The sequence below is a fragment of the Mus musculus genome, chromosome 11 (assembly GCF_000001635.26).
Source record: "Mus musculus strain C57BL/6J chromosome 11, GRCm38.p6 C57BL/6J".
Classification (NCBI taxonomy): Eukaryota; Metazoa; Chordata; class Mammalia; order Rodentia; family Muridae; genus Mus; species Mus musculus.
Genome location: NC_000077.6, coordinates 94,033,370 through 94,053,336, shown reverse-complemented (window position 1 = coordinate 94,053,336; position 19,967 = coordinate 94,033,370). Strand labels below are relative to the sequence as shown.

Below are 19,967 nucleotides of genomic sequence, written 5' to 3'. Positions count from 1 at the left end.
GGAGAAGTGCAGGAGCTTAAGTATTGGCAATCAGGATTTAGAGGACTAAGAAGTAAAACCACCAGAGAAGAAAGAGCAAGCGGGAGGTGAGGCCATCCTGCCTGCACTCAGCTTGGGAAATGATGAAAAAAGGCAAGGTGAGGACTCAGACCTTCCCAACCGGTTTGCAAAGAAGGATGTTCGGGCCAGCTCAACCAAAGGTATGTCACTGCTCTTAGGAAGGGATGAGAGGTACAGGCTGAAGAGAAACTGCTCCTCATTTATCCCCAAGTGTGGCCCAGTACAGAGCCTAGGTGTTGCTACTGTGTCTTCATCACAAAACTATTCCTGTAAAATATTTCCACTTGCCATTCTCACAGTTATCCCAAAATAGCATCTTTCCCTACAAATTATTCTCTGGCTTACCTTGCTTTCTGTCTATTATTTATCATGATTATCACATATTAATAATATTGAAGATTTCACAGTAACATCTTTATGTGTGTATATATCTTGTATGGATCATGCTCAAAAGTTTCTTACTTTGCTTTTTTTTTTCCTATTAAATTTCTGTATGTGTGTGCATGTCTGGCAAATGCAGGCATGTAGCAGTCGGAAGACAACTTGCAGGAGGAGTCTATTCTCTCCTGCACAACATGGGTCTCAGGTTTCTCCCACTGTCATGCTTGGTGGAAGGTGCCTTTACCTGATAGTCTATCTTCCTGACCCTCACTTTGCTTTTGTTTGTTTTTTTTCAGACAGACTTCTCTGTGGTAGTCCTCAAATTCCATGTAAACCAGGTAGCCTCATATTCACATTGATCCACCTGCTTCTGCCTCCTGAGTCCTGGGATCAAAAGACATGCACCACAATATTGGGTGCTTTTTTTTTTTTTTTTAAAGGCAAACCCTCTACAATCAGCCTGGCCTTGAACTCACAGAGACCCACATGCCTCTGCCTCCTGAGTGCTAGGATCAAAGGCAAGCACCACCATACCCCAGTTTTATTTTGCATTCTTAATAGCGCATAATAATACTTGAAATTCTATTGCTTATCTACTTGTATTAGGCAATATGTAAAGAAAAGGCTTGAACAGTTGTTAGGTACACCACTCTCAGAAACCCTTGCAATTCTTGTAACATCACTAACAGATCGCACACCAGGAAATTTTCAACAAATCAAAAAAGACGATTCATAACTTTACCATCATCAGCAAATCTCCTTTGTAGCATTCTTGCATCAAAGCTTTCTATTTCCTCCTGTTACACTGTTTAAAACTCATCATGCAATTTTTCTCATGGAATATTCTCATATTAATCTTACTTCAAAAAAAGTTGTGCTAGGAAAATTAAAGTCACCTATAATCGTGACCTTTGATATTTCTTTTCATAATGAAGTCAAACCATGTCCTAAACATAGCTAGGTCTTTATCAAAGTTCTCAGGAAAAATGAGAGTTGTAGCAACCATGTAAAAGTTGGGAACAGTGAGTGGTGTGTACCAGTAACATCCAGTGTATAAACACGTGCACACATGCACACAGCACACAAGCACACAGACACACACTCCAGCCTATTTCAATTCCTGTCCCAGATGAAAACCCAAGATGAGAGGCTATGTGACATGCCCAGGACATGGTCCTTGTGGGAAATCAAGCCCTGACTCCCAACTCTTGACCAAGTTAGAGAGGCACCTGGTTGATTGCAAGGACTTAGGTGTTCCTTAAAACTGTACCTGCTGAGACTTTCCACACATCAAGAAACAGACTGGATTTTGCTTTATAAACTCTTTGGGGAGTAATGTTATCTTTGAATTTCCAGAGTAGACAAAACCCATCATTATTAATCATTTCTTAATTAGTTTATAACTTGCCAGTAAAGTTTTGTCATAGCTTATTACTGGATTAAATAAAAGAACTATGATAATCTTTCCTTACTGTTCAGTCTGGATAGTAATTAAAGCATGGCTGCCATATGGTATACATTTTTGATACGTTATAAGTATCCTTCCTACCTAAGTTTGTTTTAGAAAAGAGAACACAGGAAGTGAGCCACTAAGAGGTATTTTGGAAGATCTATTAAAGCTACAAGTACATTTAAAAAAAGTCAGTGTGGACACAGAATAAAGAACAAACACGTCACAGTGCCATCCCCACTGACATATTTGAGCACAAGTAGCTTCTGAGAAACTATACAGGAAGTGGGACAGGTGGACTTAGAACAAATGTTCTAGCCGAGTATGCTGCTACATGTTCATAATCCTAGCACCTAGGAGGTTGAGGCAGGAGGATTACAAGTGTTACTCCAAACTGGGACACATAGTGTGAACTCTCTCAACAACAACAACAACAACACAAGTACTGAGTTCCTATAACAGGTATTTAGATAGTGACACATATTATAGGCAAGAAAAGATATAAGGAGTTAAGACTATAGCTCAGTTGGCAGAGTGCTAACCTAGGATTAGTAAGGGCTTTGTCAATTCCCAGAACCACATTACCAGGTGTATTCACACATGCCTACTTAACCCTAGCACTCAGGAGGTAGACTCACATGAGAAGTTCAAGGTCATCCTTTACTACATAGTAAATTGGAAGTTAGCCTGGGATATCTGAGACCATGTTTCACCAAGAAAGAGGAGAAAGAATTTATTTATATAATGATACAGTAGATTTTACAATATACTAGGGCTTTTTTTTTTTTTTTTTTCTGGAGACAGGGTCTCAGTATATGGCTCTTTCTGTCCTGAAACTTACTATGTAGACCAGGCTTATCTCGGACTCAAAGAGATCTGCCTGTCTCTTCTATTACAGAATGCTGGGATTGGATTAAGAGTGTACTCCCTGTGACTGGCTGGCTTTCATTTTAATAATCAATAGTCCCTTATTAAATATTCTATTTTATACTATATAGAACATAACTTTACATTTGTGTTTGTTTCTTCAGGTAAGGTCTATGTTGCCCAGGTTGAGTTCAGGTGACAGCTCTCTTCCTCTCCCCTTGTCTCTCTTGTGTTGAGATAGGATCTTACTCTGTACCATTGGTTGTTATGATACTCAATATGGAGCCTATGCTATACTGATTGCAAACCTCCTGATTCAGCTTTCTTAATAGAAATAACAGTTGCATGAAACCATGACTAACTTTAAAACATTTTTAAGGATTATTAATGTATCTCTTCTTAGAATACCTTATAATTACATGTATCAATTATTTACTAAATTTTTCTAGATCAAAATATATTCTTTAGAGAATTAACATCAGGTCTTTTGGGCTAAACAGAATACATTTTATATATCTCTTTCATAAAGTAGTTTTAAGGAAGGAAAAATGCACTGTGTCTTTCAAGTGGAATTATAATTGAGCATGCTGAGTATACCTGCAATCCTAACACTTGGAAGGCTGAGGCAGGAGAACTACCTTGAGTTCAAGGCCAATCTGGGCTTCATAGTGAGACCTTGAGTCAAATTAATAAGAAATATAATGAAGTGAAGCCCTACAGGGAATTCAGTGCCCTCTTCTAGCCTCCTCAGGCACTGCACCCAGGTGGTACATATATAGGCAACAAGCAGGTACACACTATTTCAAACTTAAAAGGAATATGTCTCAGTAACAGAGTGCTTGCTTGTCACACTCATGGCCCAGAGCTGAGGACTGGCAAGATGGCTCAATAGGCAGAAGTCCTTTCAACACAAGCCTGACTACCTAAATTCTAGTCCTAGAACCTACAGTGGAAGAACAACTCCCAAAAGTTGTTTCCTGACTTCCACAAGTGTGCTCCACCAGCAACAGTCACACTAAAAATAAATAGTTAGAATTTCTGAATATAGGGTTCCAAAAGTAGTCACAAGACCCTAAGTTGATCCCCAGTAACCATAAAAACAAAAATAAAAAACCAAACACAAACAAAACAAAATCCCAATTAGTTCCTCACATCACTAGACCCTAAATTCTAGATTCATATCAGGTACACTAAATATAAAAGAAATCCTTGTCATTAGACTACTAAGCAAGATTATATTGGCTAGTTTTATATCAACTTGACAAAGTTAGAGTCATCAGAAAGGAGGTAGACTAAATTGAGAAAATGCTTCCATTAAGATTGGGCTGTAGGCAATCCTGTAGGGCATTTTCTTAATTAGTGATGGATGGGGGAGGGCCCAGGCCCTTGAGGGTGGTGCTACCCCTGGGCTGGTGGTCCTGGGTTCTATAAGAAAGCAGGTTGAACAAGCCATATGAAGCAAGCCTGTAAGCAGCACCCCACCATGGCCTCTGCATCAGCTCCTACCTCCAGGTTCCTGCGCTGACTTCCTTCGATTATGAACAGTGATGCATAAGGCAAATAAACCTTTCCTTCCCAGCTGGTGCTTCACCGCAGCACCGATAACTCTAACTAAAGTAAAGATGTAACACTATTTGGCTTTGTTTTCCTATGTAATTTCAAATTAACTAGCAAGAACATACCCTGGGAAAAGCCCATCTCGATTTGTTTTTAAGATACTTTCAAACTAAAAAATATATAAACTATTTTTTAAATTTAGATTTATTTACTTATTTGTGTGCGGTTGAACAAGGTGTGAACTACAGTCACTGTGGTTCTGTAGAGGTCAGAGGATAATCGGGAGTTGGTTCTCTCTTCTATCATGTAGGTCCTGAGGATGGGGACTGTCAGAGTTGGTGATAAGCACTTTCACCCAGTAAACTATCTGGGCAGCCCTAAACTATTAGATTATCCTTTGGTTTTCTGGGACTTCTATTTGAATAAGAATGCTTATAAAATGTACTGTTAAAATAAAGCTTACCTTCAGGCTGGTATGAGAACGTGGTTGACTTAATTCTTGAAATTTCCATTGCTCTGATCCTGGGGTCTCGCCTCCTTTCTGAGTGTCAGGTGTAAGCAATCCATCTCCAGCAGGTAGAGGGAAAATCCCTAATGATATAGGACGTTCTTTTCTATTTGAAGAGGGGAGAAAAAAATGAAACATTCTCATTAGTTTTTTATTTGTCGTGATTTTAAGCCTGGGCTGTGGATAGAAAAATCCCAGCTCTTTGGAAGATGAGGCAAGGGGATAACAAGGTCAGGGTCTCCCCTGGCTGTAGAAAGCTTATTCTCAATCTGCAATCAGCTCTCCTACATAATCCTATACGCACACCTAAATAAGTATATACCAAAGAGAAAAAACAGCCTCAAAGCTTTACATTGGCTCCACAAGTTAAGAAAAGTGTGGAAAAACTGTTTAGACACTGTTTTCACCTGCCAAGTTTGGAGCTGTTCATAGGTGAGGTCTCAGAACTTAGCCTAGCCTGACCCTGAACTGGAGATCCTCTGCCTTAGCCCGCTGTATGTTGAGAGTACAGGCATGCATTACCACAGCTGCCTCTGCCAAGAACTTGATGGTGGTCTGGTGTGGTAAACATGGAGAAGAGCTGCTGAGTGTTAGCCATGGAGGTTAGTGGTCATAAGGAACAGGCAAAGGCCTCCCCAGTCCCTGTTCCTAGTTTTCCACTTCCTCAAGCTACAGTGTTTTTACAGTAGGCCTTTTCTGCCTAGAGGAAAATGAATATACTCTTTGAAACAGGGATACTATTCAACAGTAAAAATCCAAAACATTTTTATTTAAGTTCTGGTTTTCTACAAATCATATTACAGTAGTTCTTTTAGGCAGAGTGCAGATGAGAAAACTTCTGTTAGGAAAAAAGAGCAGCTCTTTTCCAAGTCTTTCTTTACTGGGAGTGATGGAGTCCTAGCACGTAGGAGATAGACAGGAGGAGGAGTTCAAGGTCATCCTTGTACACAAAGCACAATAGAGCCCAGCCTGTTTACATTAGAGCCTGTCTCCAAAACATTACAAAGAAGGTGGAGGGATGACTCAGTGGATAAAGGCAATTGGCACCAAGCCTGACACCTGCGTTCAGTCTCTAGGACCCTCATGGCAGAAGGAGAGAACCAGCTCCTACAGGCTGTCTTCTGACCTCCACATTCATACTCCAATAAGTAGTAAATAAATCTAAATCTGAAACAAGTAAACACTAGTCAGCTATTTCACAAGTCAGTGACAAAGAGTTTTATTTTTCCTAATAGAGAGTATACTGCACATTACACGTTTCTATTTCCAGGCAATAGAACTTGTTTCTTCTTGAGACTTATTAGCTTTTACTTTAAACTACATCATTTCTGCTTCTTTGTTCTTAAACTGCAATCCTCTTTTTTTCTCATTAAATGATAGCCAAGTGTTTTGGTTTCCTTTAGTTAACAGAATGAAAAGTTGCTAGCCTGCTGTCTATTCCCAATTTTGAAAAACTTACTTTGGGAACAGAAATTCCCAAACTACTATCTGACTTTTATCTAACAAGCCTTCATGCCTTAAGGGAGAAGCAAGTAGGAATTTAATCAGAGTCTATCTAATATAAAGCTAGGAAGATAGCGCAGATTTCCTGAGATACAAGCCCATCACTGGCACCATCTTCCCACATAAACTCCTTTCCACACATATGGAGTGCGCAGTCTTCTTTAAACCCAAGCTTCCTTTCCTATTCCATCTATACGCCCAACTCTCTATTTTGCTTTTATCACTTTTTTGAGAAAAACAGATCTCTAGGAGGGGGTCAAATATGCTTGGAGTTTCTCTGCTCCAGATCTAGAAAATTAGCATCACCATGTGCTTCTTCCTCTGCGGACTGACCAATTAGATAGCTGATGGGGGCAAGAGATGCAGTTACATAAGTCTGACAATATTCTACTCTCAAAACAAAGTTCGTGAAAGGCAAACACTAGTCTTGAGCTTTGTTGTCATGCATGTTTGATGCTGTTTGTATTATATGCTTCAATAAAAATCACAGAAAAGTTAACCAAAAAAAAAAAAAAAAAAAAGGAGAACCTGTAGAAAAATACCAAGTGGCAGATTTCAGTCCCTACACTGAAGCACCTGCTCTCGCTGTCCAGCCACTGACTCCCTAACAGAAGCAAGGCTGACAAGTGTCTGAATCTTGTTATAGTCTCTAGCTAGTAGCTTCAGTTGTATATATTGATTTTTAGTTGGTTATTTAAATACCAGCTTATGTGTACTAATGATTTTTGAAAATATGTATTTCAGATAGCCTTTTGGCTATACCTGAAAGAACTGAGCCAGATAAACTGATGTGCTTTATCTGGTCTAACCAACCAGGAAACAGGACTGCTTTTCCAGATTTTACAATAGGGAAGATGATGTTCTAAGGCTTTATATATTAGTAACCAGCAGGACTAAGATTAAAAGTCACTTCTACTAAAAATGTGAGGTACACAAATGACTTACTTATATAATGGATCATATATTTTGCAACTGTAATGAAGTGCAAAAAATAGCTCGCTTGATTTTTTAAAATCAGTCACTGAGGTAAAATACCTTAAGAGAAGGAACCTAAGAGATTAAACAAATCACCAAAGGCTGCATATATGGGACAAGGTAACTCCAAAGTCTTAGTTACTGTATGGCAATACTTCTCCAGCATAGCCTAAGCCAGCCCTTAATATTAGTCATATTAATATTATACATATTTTTAAGCCTACAAGTTTTAGTTTCCTTATATCCTAAATATACATAGATTTGTATACAACTCTTTCAGGTACTAACATATACAAAATAGTCAGACTGTTTCTCAATTTTATACATCAGGAAAGAACCCAGCAGAGAACTGTATGTAATTCCAGCACTGAGAAGGAGACTTCCTGTGGGGTTCAAGGTTAGCTTAGGCTACATGACTTGTTTGAAAAAACAAATATAATTAGGAAAGAAAATAAATGATCAAGTACCTAGTTTTAGACTATACGAGAAAACTAATTTCTGAGTGTTAAAAATTAAACATGAGCTGGCCTATGAATAAAAAGAATCACATGAAAGAAAGGAGCTACTTCCATTCTTCTTGCCTAAATCAGAATTACCATTAAAACATATTTTATCATCACTTAGATACTAATTAGTTATAGTCTATGAATCTTAATTTCAAGTCATGTACAAAAGAGAAATCTGAGCAGATCAGATTCTTTGAGTTTATGAGTTAGAAGACAAGACAGCAAATCCCTAGGCATTGGAAAGTGGTTCACACTGGCTGCACGCAGAGAACAGCAGCTAAGCATGCAGCCTGGTGACCACCCCCACAAGCAGGAATGGGCATTTGTCACCCAGGAGTACAAAGAAAAGAAAGGGCACCGTCTGACCAAACAATAGTGAATAGGCTTTGTGAAGCTTTCACAACTTTGATGTGCAAATAACGGAGGGGAAGGCATTCTAGTCTTGTCTTAAGATTTTCGATTTTTTTTTTTTTTTTTAGTTTAAAATATATTTTATAGTAGCAGGAAAATATCAGTTTCCATAGCTGTTACTCAAACTATAAAACTGACATCAAACCTTACATTAGGCAAAGGATAACTCAAAGAAAAATAAATAAATAAATAAACCTACATTCTGTGGCCAACCATTTGCAATACAAAGCATAAAAGCCATTTGTCCCTCGATACTCGGAAGCTAAATCCAGAGCTCTATACAGACTTCGACCTGGTACTGGGCTCTTGTGCTTCCTTACTCTTCAGCATTGTGACCACGCTGACCTTATATTTGTACAACAGAGAATCCTTTTTTTTTTTTGGTCTGTGATTTCCAAACACAAAACATAGTTCCATTTAGGAACCTACAAATTAATAGACATCCTAGCTCGAGGCCGTTTTCCATTGTTTGAATCTGCAGCAGAAATGGTTACAAAGCAGACTCATGGTCCTAAGAATTATAAAAAACAAACAAACAAACAAACAAAAAAACCCCAGTGAAGCAGGAGCTTCCGAGAGAGTGGACAGAGTACCTGAGTATCCTTGGTAGGTTCTGCGTCAGCGCTGGCACCCCGGTAGAAATAGAAAAGTGCACAAGCAGCAAAACAGAGAGAGATACTAAGATCGCAGAATTAATGACCACCGCCCCGCCAACAAAGCCAAACACAAACAGCAGCATGCATCCAGGATTCATGGCGCTGTGCTGGCATGGTGAAATGTCCGAACCAGGAGGCCTACACAGGGGCCAAAAGGGTATCTTTGTAGTGAGGATCTGTCATTCAGCTGCTGCCACAAAAACAATGCCAGCAGCAGCAGCTTTCCACTCCATCCTGCAGCGGCTCCCAAGCGATGACGTCATTCCGCTCCCCCCACCTCATAACCATAGAGCTGCAGCTCCTAGCATTTATGCAGCAACCCAGAAGAGAGCCAGCCTATTAACTACGTTCCTCGCCACTAAGAGTCTTGGCTTAGCCCATTGGCTACAATACCTAGCGATCTACATAATTTATTCACACTCCTACATCAAACAGATGGCTGGCTAACCCTTTTAAACATGCCTCTGTGCAACAAAAAGGACCAATTATATGGGAGAAATGAAACATTTCAGCATACCCACAAACTGGAAAATTTCAAACCTACTCTGAATGCCCATCAAGTATCAAGAAAATAATTAAAACCCTGCACTATGTTGCTTATAATTTATAAAGCTCATAATTTAACTTTTTAAATGGTATTTCTATTTTTGCAAACTATTCTTTTCCTTTCCTGTACAGATTTTGGGGAAGCAGACTAAATATTGTTCTCAGATGGAAAAACAGGAAAAATAGAAACAAAAAGACGGATTATTGATTCCACATTTTCTTAGGCAAAAGTGTATATAACAAAGCTTACCTAATTCTACTATGAGCTGTAGCCTCTAGTTGATCACTCCCTGAGAGCTGATGAAGTTTGGTTCTTTCTAAGTGTTCCATATAATTATGGATCATCTATTTTAAGGAAGAAAAAATAGAAAATTTAAGACTATCACCTAAAATAAAACAAAGAATTATAACAATGGAAACATTTTGACACAACTTTCTTACAAGATTATTATTTCATGTAAAGAAATAAATCCTAAGGATGAAAGACTTGTGGTAGCAAAGAAATAGCAAATGCTCACAGTTAAGACACATCAGTAAATGTAGCTAATATCTATCTTCCTTTGTATTGCATAGCAATTTTGTAAAATATGTGATATTATTAAATGAAAAATATTGGTATAAATACAAATTAGTATATAGACTTTGGTAGGAGGTTCTAAGAGACTGCTGATTAACAATAATAGCATTTGAGAAACCTGTGAACTTAAGTGGAAAACAACAAAATTAATGCTAAACTTGAGAAAAATTCTGTATATTCATCTTTCCATACTAATAGTAATTACCAGAATAAAAATAAATTTCAATTGAAAGATAGTATTTCTAATTTTTTTCTGTAGATTTATAGTTGAAAGAATTTCAAACTACTTTCTCCTGTGCTAATTTACTAAAATCAATATTTAATATAATCAGCTATAATAATAACAAATTAATAGAAATAAAAATTAAAATGAGAAAATAAAAATTAGAAATGTCTTTGATTCTGAGTCCTAGATAAGGATCATATGCTGGAAAAGCTGACTATGATGGGAGCTTCATCTTTAGGGCTCTTGTGCGTGGTAAAGGAAAAGTTACAAGTTGTACTCTGACCTTGACATATAACACACACACACACAGAAAGAGAAGGGGGTTGTTAAAAATAATCTTTAAAAAACATTAGTTCAAATCTAGGTGACGTCCATGGGAACTCACACCTGGCCTCCACACACACACACCACACAAATAAAAATAAAACTTAAAAAAAAAAAATAAGCAGGGCATGGTGGCACACACCTTTAATCCCAGCACTCGGGAGGCAGTGGCAGGAGGATTCCTGAGTTCAAGGCCAGCCTGGTCTACAAAGTGAGTTCCAGGACAGCCAGGGCTACACAAAGAAAACCAAAAAAAAAAAAAAAAAAAAAAAAAAAAAAAAAAAAAGGCTAGTCAAAAGTCAAAATGAGAACTGTTAACAGTAAAGAGAAATGAATACAGAATCACAAGGATATTTACAAGTTTTATTTAAATGTCTATTTTCTCTTCCATACTAATTTAAGAATTTTGCATTAAAAAGATTTTGGTTGTGTCAGCAAATCAGGAATAATGAGCTGCTTTCTTCTTGTATCAAGAAAATAATAAACTGAGACTAATACAGCAAAACGAATGCTGGACCTAACATATGCAAATACAGATGTCAGAAAGGCCTTAGAAAGCATTAGCTGAGTTCTCACATCCATAGAGTAATCAAATAGAGGTGATTTGTTCAAATGGAAGAGTGTTAAAAAGGAAACCTCCTTCAGATTGCCTTTATAAGTAATTCATTAATAAGCAAAATGTATAGATAGAACCAATTTTACATCCAAATAGATTCTCTATTATTTTAAATGCTTATTTAAAATTCAGAAAAAAACTATATTTGAGACCTTCAAAGGACTGATTACAGAGATAATATCCTGGCATTCCAAAATAGTCTAATATGAAAACACAGACCACACTACAGTAGCCCTTACTAGGACTGAGGAACAGGAAAAACAGCAGCTATCATACTGAATGCCAACCACTTTAACAGAAATATTCTTTATTTAACCCTCACTATATCACAATTTTACAGATAATCCCCAGGTACAGGAGAAAATAACTTGCCTGAGTAAAATAGCTAACAATAAAATGTTTTCCATCATTAGCTTTAAAGCTGGGACTCAAATCTGATTGATGCAGCAGCTACTTGAGTAGTTAAATGCTGTAGGACCCAGGCAGGATGCATCTGGCCTTTTAGTTAACTCTCCAGGCAAGCAATGAACTCATTGTCCTTTCTTCCTCACACCCACAAGAAAATCCCACACCCTAAGGCATTTCCTGATATATTTAAAATAACAAGCTATATATCACAAACAGAATAAAAAATACATTGCACGTAAAAATTTTTAAATAATTCACATTATCCTTATGATTTTAAAAATGGGGGGAGTGATGGAGGGAGGGGAAAGACCAACATTCAGATAGAGAAAAGATGTGAGAGTAGACCAGGGCCTATTTTATACGAGGTTCTACCAAGTCTACTAGTTTTAGTCCTCCTCCATCTCAGATAAGCTACTAATTCCCCAGTAAGCAAATTAATTCACGTAGCTAGAAGTAAATTCTGTAAGAGCTGGACTCATCAAGGATTCAACTGTATTGTCTGAAAAACTGTTGTTTAGGACAGGCACAGACTGCCCTTGGTTGAGTTGTCTTCACAGCAAAGACCAACTCCGCACTGACAAAACCAAAAAGCAAAACAACTGGACTGGAGCACAGACTCTGTAGTCACCTTGAATCTTTCTACATACAGTTCTCAAAACTATTGTCTTAAAACCAGTGAGATTTCATGAGAAAAACATCTCAGAAAAACATCTAGAGCATTCAGCACTTGGCATTGGTGGTAAGAATGAGTAGTTTAAAGGTCCATCCTCACCTACAAAGCAAGTTTGAGTCCAGCCTGAACTATATGACATCCTGTTTCAAACAATGGCAAAGATAACTCAGTAGTTAAGAGTGCTGGAGGCTCTTCCAGAAGACCTGGTTTAATTCCCAGCACTCACAAGGCACTCTCAGTTCCAGGGGATCTGACACCATTTTCTAGCCTCCATGGACACTAGATATACAAATGGTATACAGAAATACATGCAGACAAAAATGCCCATACACACACCACATATCACAGGTACATACACACACGGCATAGAAAAAAACCCTAAAATCATAGAATCAGAAAGACCAGATTTAACAAGAAGTTACTAAACTGGCATAGGATTTTGGGTACATCACCCTAGAATATCGTTCTAAAAATTTCAAAGTGTACAATAGGGAGAAATGATAAGTTGGCCTAAGAAAACACTAAGAATGTGCTTAAACCGTCTCAATATGAAACTCGCCCAGCCCTGCACAGAGTTCACACGTGTAGTCCTGTGTAAGCAAGCCACTGGCATCTCTGTGAAGGACTATGCAGATGAACTGAGATGGAATAACTACCCTCAATGCAGGTGCACCATTCCATGGGTGTGGGTCTCACACTGCATAAATGCGAAAGCTTCCTGAGCCTATGCGTGCTTGTGCTTCCTGACCGCGTACAAATGACCAGCTGCTTCATGAGCCGGCCACCATGCCCTTCCTGCCGTGATAGACTACAACCTCAACAGCGAGCCAAAAGAAACACGTTAGTTAGTTAGTTAGTTAGCTAGCTAGCTAGTTAGTTTTATGATAAAGGGTCTTGTTGAATATCTAGACTGACTTAGAACTAACTACTCCAGGCTGGCTCCTCAATCTCTATATGCTGATAACATAGCTTATAAGAATATACCACATATAGCAAGATAGATATACCTTTAAGTAAAATCAATAATACACACAAATTTATTATTTGATTAAAGAATGGTCATTCACATTTTCAAAAAGTAGAATAATTTTCCACTGTTAGCAGTAAACAATGTGTTTTGTCAAAGTAATATTTAAATAATTCTGTGTCTGTAAAAAAATGCTACCTTCCCTCCTTCCTATGACCACCAGGCTGGTCTGCATTTTGCTCTGGGAAGCTCAGGGCAAATCCTGTCTGCCCCAGGGCTAGTGAGGTAGTCTAGACACCAGCCTAGGTCTGCTGAGCCTGCAGGGTGCCGGTTGCCTGCCCTAGGCTCCGGGCCATGCAGCCATACATCCTTCCACTAGTGGAGGTACTTGTTTGAATGGTTATCAGATTTTTTTTTAACTTGACATTAAAATAGAGAACTACAAAAAAAAAAAAAAAAATGCTACCCTCCTTGAAAGTAACAATAAATAGGCTACAAAGTCCCTTTCTCTGGAATTTACCTCTAAAAGGTACTCTAAGGGATTACAAAGCTATTTATTCTTGCTAATTGAATGGAGTTTCTAGACCAAATAGATAAATAGAAATTTTTAGGTTATAGTGACCAGACTCACATTTTAAAGCAGCTTTATCTGTGTTACATAAGCCTACTTTGAAGCAAATAGAGTCTATCAGGGCAAAAGACAGAAGCCTCTTCTAACTGCAGGAGAGGATCCTATGAAAGAGCTGACAGTCAGCAGACGAAAAGTTGCCCGATGACTGTTCAGGCTGAGGTCTCTGGCTTGGTAATTAAGCTTTCTTAAGACCATTTTCTTTTCCAATAGCTTACAGCTCTGAAGGCATGATAACAGAAAACTTATAATACCTTCTTACAGGAAACAGATGGCAGGTTTTTAAATTTCTATAGACATATATCTTCATTTTTATTAAATAGATATTAGGAAAATAAAATCTCATTTCATTTATATTTGTTCTTTAAAGAATGTATATATTTATGGGGGAAATAAAACATGGAGCATAAGAAATAAAATAAAAAATACAAAGGAAAAAAGAATGTATATATTTTAAAAGAATATAATTTAAATATACTTTAATACTATATCACAATTTAAAAATCTCTAATTAATATAAGTTATAACTTTATTTTAAAATCATTCATTACTATTAATTACTTATTACATTTAAACATACTTCTCCAAATAAATTTTGTAATTATCATCATTAATAAATAAGCAATGCAAGTAAATACTACATACATACAGAACCTTACTCTGATATGGAAATCAGTGGTATAAAAAGCATCAACAATAGGCTTTTAACTACCAAGTTTTTAAAAATACCCTTAATATCTAGTAATATCTATTATTTAACCTACTTCCATCTTTCCAGGACCATATGACCCTTTATGATCAAACTTTTCCTCCTACTGTATCAATTCTGTGAAAAATTTGTGTTCTTGGTAGTAATGCTAAACCCAATCCCAAGAATGGGAACGGATTTCTCTACTATTCAAAGCAAATGAAATTGAGTATAATATGATTTTATGATGCTTAAAGCAGCACTTTTGGTCTCTACCATAGGCAGGATAGGTTATACAGCAATGGAAGAAAAACAGGAACTGAAGTCTACAAATAGGACTGTGGGAGCATGAGCAAGGCCCCAGACTCAAGTCACCATCACCTAAATAAATAGGTAGACAAAAAAACTAGAATCAAGCCAGGCAGTGGTAGTGCACACCTTTGATCTTGGCACCCAGGAGGCAGAGGAAGGCAGATCTCTGAATTCTAGACCTGCCTGGTCTACAGAGGAATTCCAGGACAGCTAGGGCTACACAGAGAGAACCTGTCTTAAAAACCCAATCCAAAAAAACCAAACAAAGCTAAAATTAGGTATAACATAAGACAGGATGAGAAGAGAGAAAATGGCCAAGGGAGGTGGCACACACCTTTAATCCCAGAATTGGAGGCAGAGGTAAAATCATATTATTCTCAAGGCCAGCCTGGTTTGCATAGTGTATTCCAGGCAAGCCAGGGCTAAAGAAAGAAGGAGAGGGAAGAGGGGAGGACTGTAAAATTCACTAAGGTATGTGAATCCCAGACTGACCATAACACACAGGGACAAACGACACATTGACAAGACAGAAACAAATACAGTATGTTAAAGACTAACAGACTCTTAAAAACAAGGGTTACAAAGGGATTATATGCTACAAATACTAATTTAAAATACTAAAGAGGGCTGGAGGCTTGGCTCAGCAGTTAAAAACCCTGGACCTAGGTTCAGTTGCCAGCATTCATGAGGAAGCTAACAACCATCTGTAATTCAGTTCTAGAGGAGCCGATGCCCTCTTCTGGCCTCTGTAGTCACGGCACTTACAAGCAGATAGGACATTCATACACAAAAAATAAAAAATCTAAAAGTTAATAAATAGGAAGTGCCCTCCTTTCCTTTCTGCTGGGTGCCGGCTGCCTGCTGTCGAGATGGGCAAGTTCATGAAACCCGGGAAAGTGGTGCTGGTCCTGGCCGGACGCTACTCCGGACGCAAAGCCGTCATCGTGAAGAACATTGACGATGGCACCTCGGACCGCCCTTACAGCCATGCCCTGGTGGCTGGAATTGACCGCTATCCCCGGAAAGTGACAGCTGCCATGGGCAAGAAGAAGATCGCCAAGCGATCCAAGATCAAGTCCTTTGTGAAAGTTTATAACTACAACCACCTCATGCCCACAAGGTACTCTGTGGATATCCCCTTGGACAAGACTGTTGTCAACAAGGATGTGTTCAGGGACCCAGCTTTGAAGCGCAAGGCCAGGCGGGAGGCCAAGGTCAAGTTTGAGGAGCGATACAAGACAGGGAAGAACAAATGGTTTTTCCAGAAGCTTCGCTTTTAGGTATATTTTTGTTTTGGTCATTAAAAATTAAAAAAAAATACAAGTGTCAAAAAAAAAAAAAACAAAAAAAAAAACAAAATAAAAGTTAATAAATAAATCTCAAAAAACTAAAATGCTGAAAATTGGAATCATTTAAACACATTTTAATGTATTATAAATTTGATATAATTTAATATAAAACATAACATAATATAAACTATAAATAATATAAGGCCTTTACAACTAAATTATAGATGTCAAGATCTATACCACTATCTTACCAATGCAGCATTTTCCTAACTGGTAGCAAATCAATTTTCTCAGCATCGTGTCAACATTTTATTATATGCATAAAGGTTTGATAGCCGACTAAGTAACTGTCTTAAATAACTAAAATTATTCTGAGGCATATAAATTTTCTACAGAAAAATTTAATTCCAGATTTAAAAAGAATAAATGTCAATTTTGGTAAATGCCACGTGACACACTTTCTGGAAATGATGCTTATGTAGAATTATGCAGGCCATCCCTGTGCTCCAGTACTAACCTAGGAAGGACAGACACCCACCTCAGTGTGTCTCTGATGCAGTGCATTATATTCCTTCTTCAGTTCTGCTTCTCTCTCTTCAAGTCTGCTGACTGCAATCAAGATACATATACTTAATCAAACAAATCGAGAGACTTACTTATAAAGTCTGTCTTTAAAATATTGTATGTTATCCAAAGCTTTCACTACTTTAGCCTTAGCCCAGCACTCCATGTGAAATTCTGCACAAAGTGACCTCATTTCACTATCCTTAAACACCATCTTCAGAGAAGAGAGTAAAATGTCAGATTGGTTCTCTAACATATACGTGTCTATAAGATCATCCTTTTATAGCTTTTTATACGACAGAGAATCCAAAAACAAAAATCACACAAGTCTTATCCTTGTGTCAGATCCCAGATGGTTGACTTCAATGCAACCATTTCGAGTATCAAGTTCTTTTTTCAGTACTAGCAGGATGACAACATCTTGCTATAAACATTCTCTGCTTTGAGTCTTCTTGGGTTCAGGGTCTCATCTTCTTTTATTTAGCTCCCTCTGCAGGTGGATTTTGTGAAGTGTACTGATAGGGATCTGGCTCACAAAATGGGGAGAAAAATTTAGATTCTGAGACACAAAATGTCAGGATAAAATTTTAAAGGAGACTGACAGAAAAATAGAGTGATTCATTATCAGAGGTGTTCCAGGAAACCCATGAAGAAATAAACAATACTGGGCTGACCTTGAATGAGCAAATTCCATATACACTTATTACAGTAAACCATGAGCTACTACGAGGCAGACTGGGTAGGCAGCTGAAGAAGCCCACCATGGCGAAGGGCAGCAGAACAGCCACAGTGCTAGTGGCATTGTCAAGAGAATCATTTAAGTCTTCTGGAAAGTCATGATTAATTGGAAACACTCTCTGTGTAAAGTCAACCAATGAGCTGCAAACACAACTACTATCAACTCCAAAAGCACATATACATTTTTATATGCTGTTTACATGTGAAACACCGAGAACATAAATGTGCTGCCCAATTTGGGATTTATATACATTTGCCTACCAGAATTTGTTGGAATGTCTTAGAAATATGTCATTATTTAGGAGAACTCAAATTCTTTTTGTTATAATTTGTTCGTAACTCAAGCCTGTACGTCTTTGGCTCATTAAATTTACGCCATGGTCCACAATAGATGTGGAGTGCACTTTCTTACATAAATATGTAAATAAGCACATCTGCTTTTTACTTTATGCTGTGACCCAAAGCAATAATAAGCCATTAATAATATAGATGCACTAGGATAACACAACAGATGCTGAAATCTGAAAATTTGTGGTGCTGCTCATTTAAAGCAAAAATACATAAAGAAAAAAACCTCAGGAAATCTATGCAAACTGTGGATATTTAGTGACAATTTCAAAATAAAAATTTTTGAATGATTAGCAAGAAAAAAGTACAATGTCATTTATTTATATGATGAAGACCACTCCGCAGACAAAATCACTTGCTTCTTTTGCAGAGGACCCATGGTGCCCCACACCAGGCAGTAAGTCCAGCTCCAGGGATCTGAGCTGCTGCTGGCCTCCAAAGACACTTGAAGGAATGGGATGCACTCAGGAGCTCACACACATGTGTATGTACACACACACACACGCACGCACATACACACACACACACACACACACACACGCACGCACGCACGCACGCACACACGGACATACACACACACGCACACATGGACATATACACAGATATATAAATAAATAAGTGAATAAAATTAAACCTTAACTAGGTGATAAACATTGCTTACTACTTATTAACTAAACTTATTTAAAAGTTAAGGAAGACAGGAGCCTGATATAGCTGTCTCCTGAGAGGTTCTGCCAGTGCCTGACAAATACAGAAGGTGGATGCTCACAGTCATCCATTGGATGAGGAAACAGGGTCCCCAATGAAGGAGCTAGAGAAAGTACCCAAGGAGCTGAAGGGGTTTGAAGCAGCCCCATAGGAGGAACAACAATAAACTAACCAGCATCTCCCTGGGACTAAAACACCAACCAAAGAAAACACTTGGTTGGGACTCATGGCTCTTACTGCATATGTAGCTGAGGATGGATGGCCTAGCCAGTCATCAATGGGAGGAGAGGCCCTTGGTCCTGTGAAGGTTCTATGCCCCAGTATAGGGGACTGCCAGGGCCAGGAAGCAGGAGTAGGTGGGTTGGTGAGCATGGGGAGGGGAGAATGGATAGGAGGTTTTTGGAGGAAAAACTAGGAAAGGGAATAACATATGAAATGTAAATTTAAAAAAATCTAATAAAATATAATAAAAGTTAAGGAAATCCCGAGACTACCAGACAAACATTTAAAATTATTCATCTTTGTCAATTCATATTTTTATAATTTTTATTACACTTATTTATGTTCTGTGTATACTGGGAGGGTTGGCATGTATGCCACAGTACTGTGTGCTGTGGCTGGTTCTCTCCTTCCACCATATGGGTTCTATGAAATCTCAGGATTGGTAGCAAGTGCCTTTACTAAGCTATCTCACTAGCTCTAATAATAAATGTTCTTTCAATAATGTGTAAAAAAAAAAAAGAAAGAAAGAAAGAAGAAAAAAGACTACGGCTAAAATAAACGCCAATATCATTCATAAACTTCAACTTCAAATGTATTACAGATTAGAGCCCCATGATTCTGTCAACCCACTTGAAATCAATTCATAAAATTTATATTAATACCAAACTGACATACTGCTTATTGCATAGTATGAACTGCCCTACAAACTGGATATAAACTGATTTTATTATCATATTATGACAGAAACATCATTTTATATTCAATGTAGAGAGAAGACTACTTGGCACTGTGGCTAACTTACTAAAGGTCACAAAGATGGTTCTTTCCTAATGGAGGTGTCTTGGTGCCATGCTATCTGCCTCAAGAAATGCACTTTTAGCCAAGCATGTTAGATCACACCTGGAACCCTAGCTTTTGGGCATTGAGGCAGGATGTTTGCTGTAAGTTTCACATCAGCCTCTGGCTACAGTGAATTCCAGGCCAGCCAGGGCTATAAATCCAATCTCCAAAAAAGCAAAAGAGAAATCTGTTTTATTGATAGAATCTACCCACACTGAGTGTGTGTGGGGGGGGGGGGGCCTCAAGAAATGGCTCATGGTTAAGAGCATTCACTGCTCTTGTGAAGGACCAAGGTTCAGTCCCCAACATCCACAAGGTAGCTCACAACCATCTGTAACTCCAGTTCTTGGAGATCCAGTGCTCTCTTCAGGCCTCCACAGTCACCAGGCACAGGCTTTGTACACAGACACACAATGCAG

At 38.1% G+C, this 19,967-nt stretch overlaps 1 protein-coding gene and 1 pseudogene across 22 annotated transcripts in view; one reads left to right on the top strand and one right to left on the bottom strand.

Annotated features, from left to right (window-relative positions):
• The window catches only part of Spag9 (sperm associated antigen 9), a 130,048-nt gene that overhangs the window by 72,757 nt on the left and 37,324 nt on the right, over positions 1-19,967 (bottom strand). For 14 of the 22 annotated variants that reach the window (XM_006534210.4, XM_006534214.4, XM_006534212.4 and 11 more), the window contains 3 exons: positions 16,667-16,737; positions 9,671-9,765; positions 4,779-4,929 (listed from right to left, as the gene is read on the bottom strand). In XM_006534210.4, the coding sequence (XP_006534273.1) occupies positions 4,779-4,929; positions 9,671-9,765; positions 16,667-16,737 (317 nt within the window). The other 8 variants (XM_006534216.4, XM_030246313.1, XM_006534217.4 and 5 more) reach the window with 2 other exon arrangements.
• LOC108167922 (ribosomal protein L27 pseudogene) lies at positions 15,659-16,167 on the top strand (annotated as a pseudogene).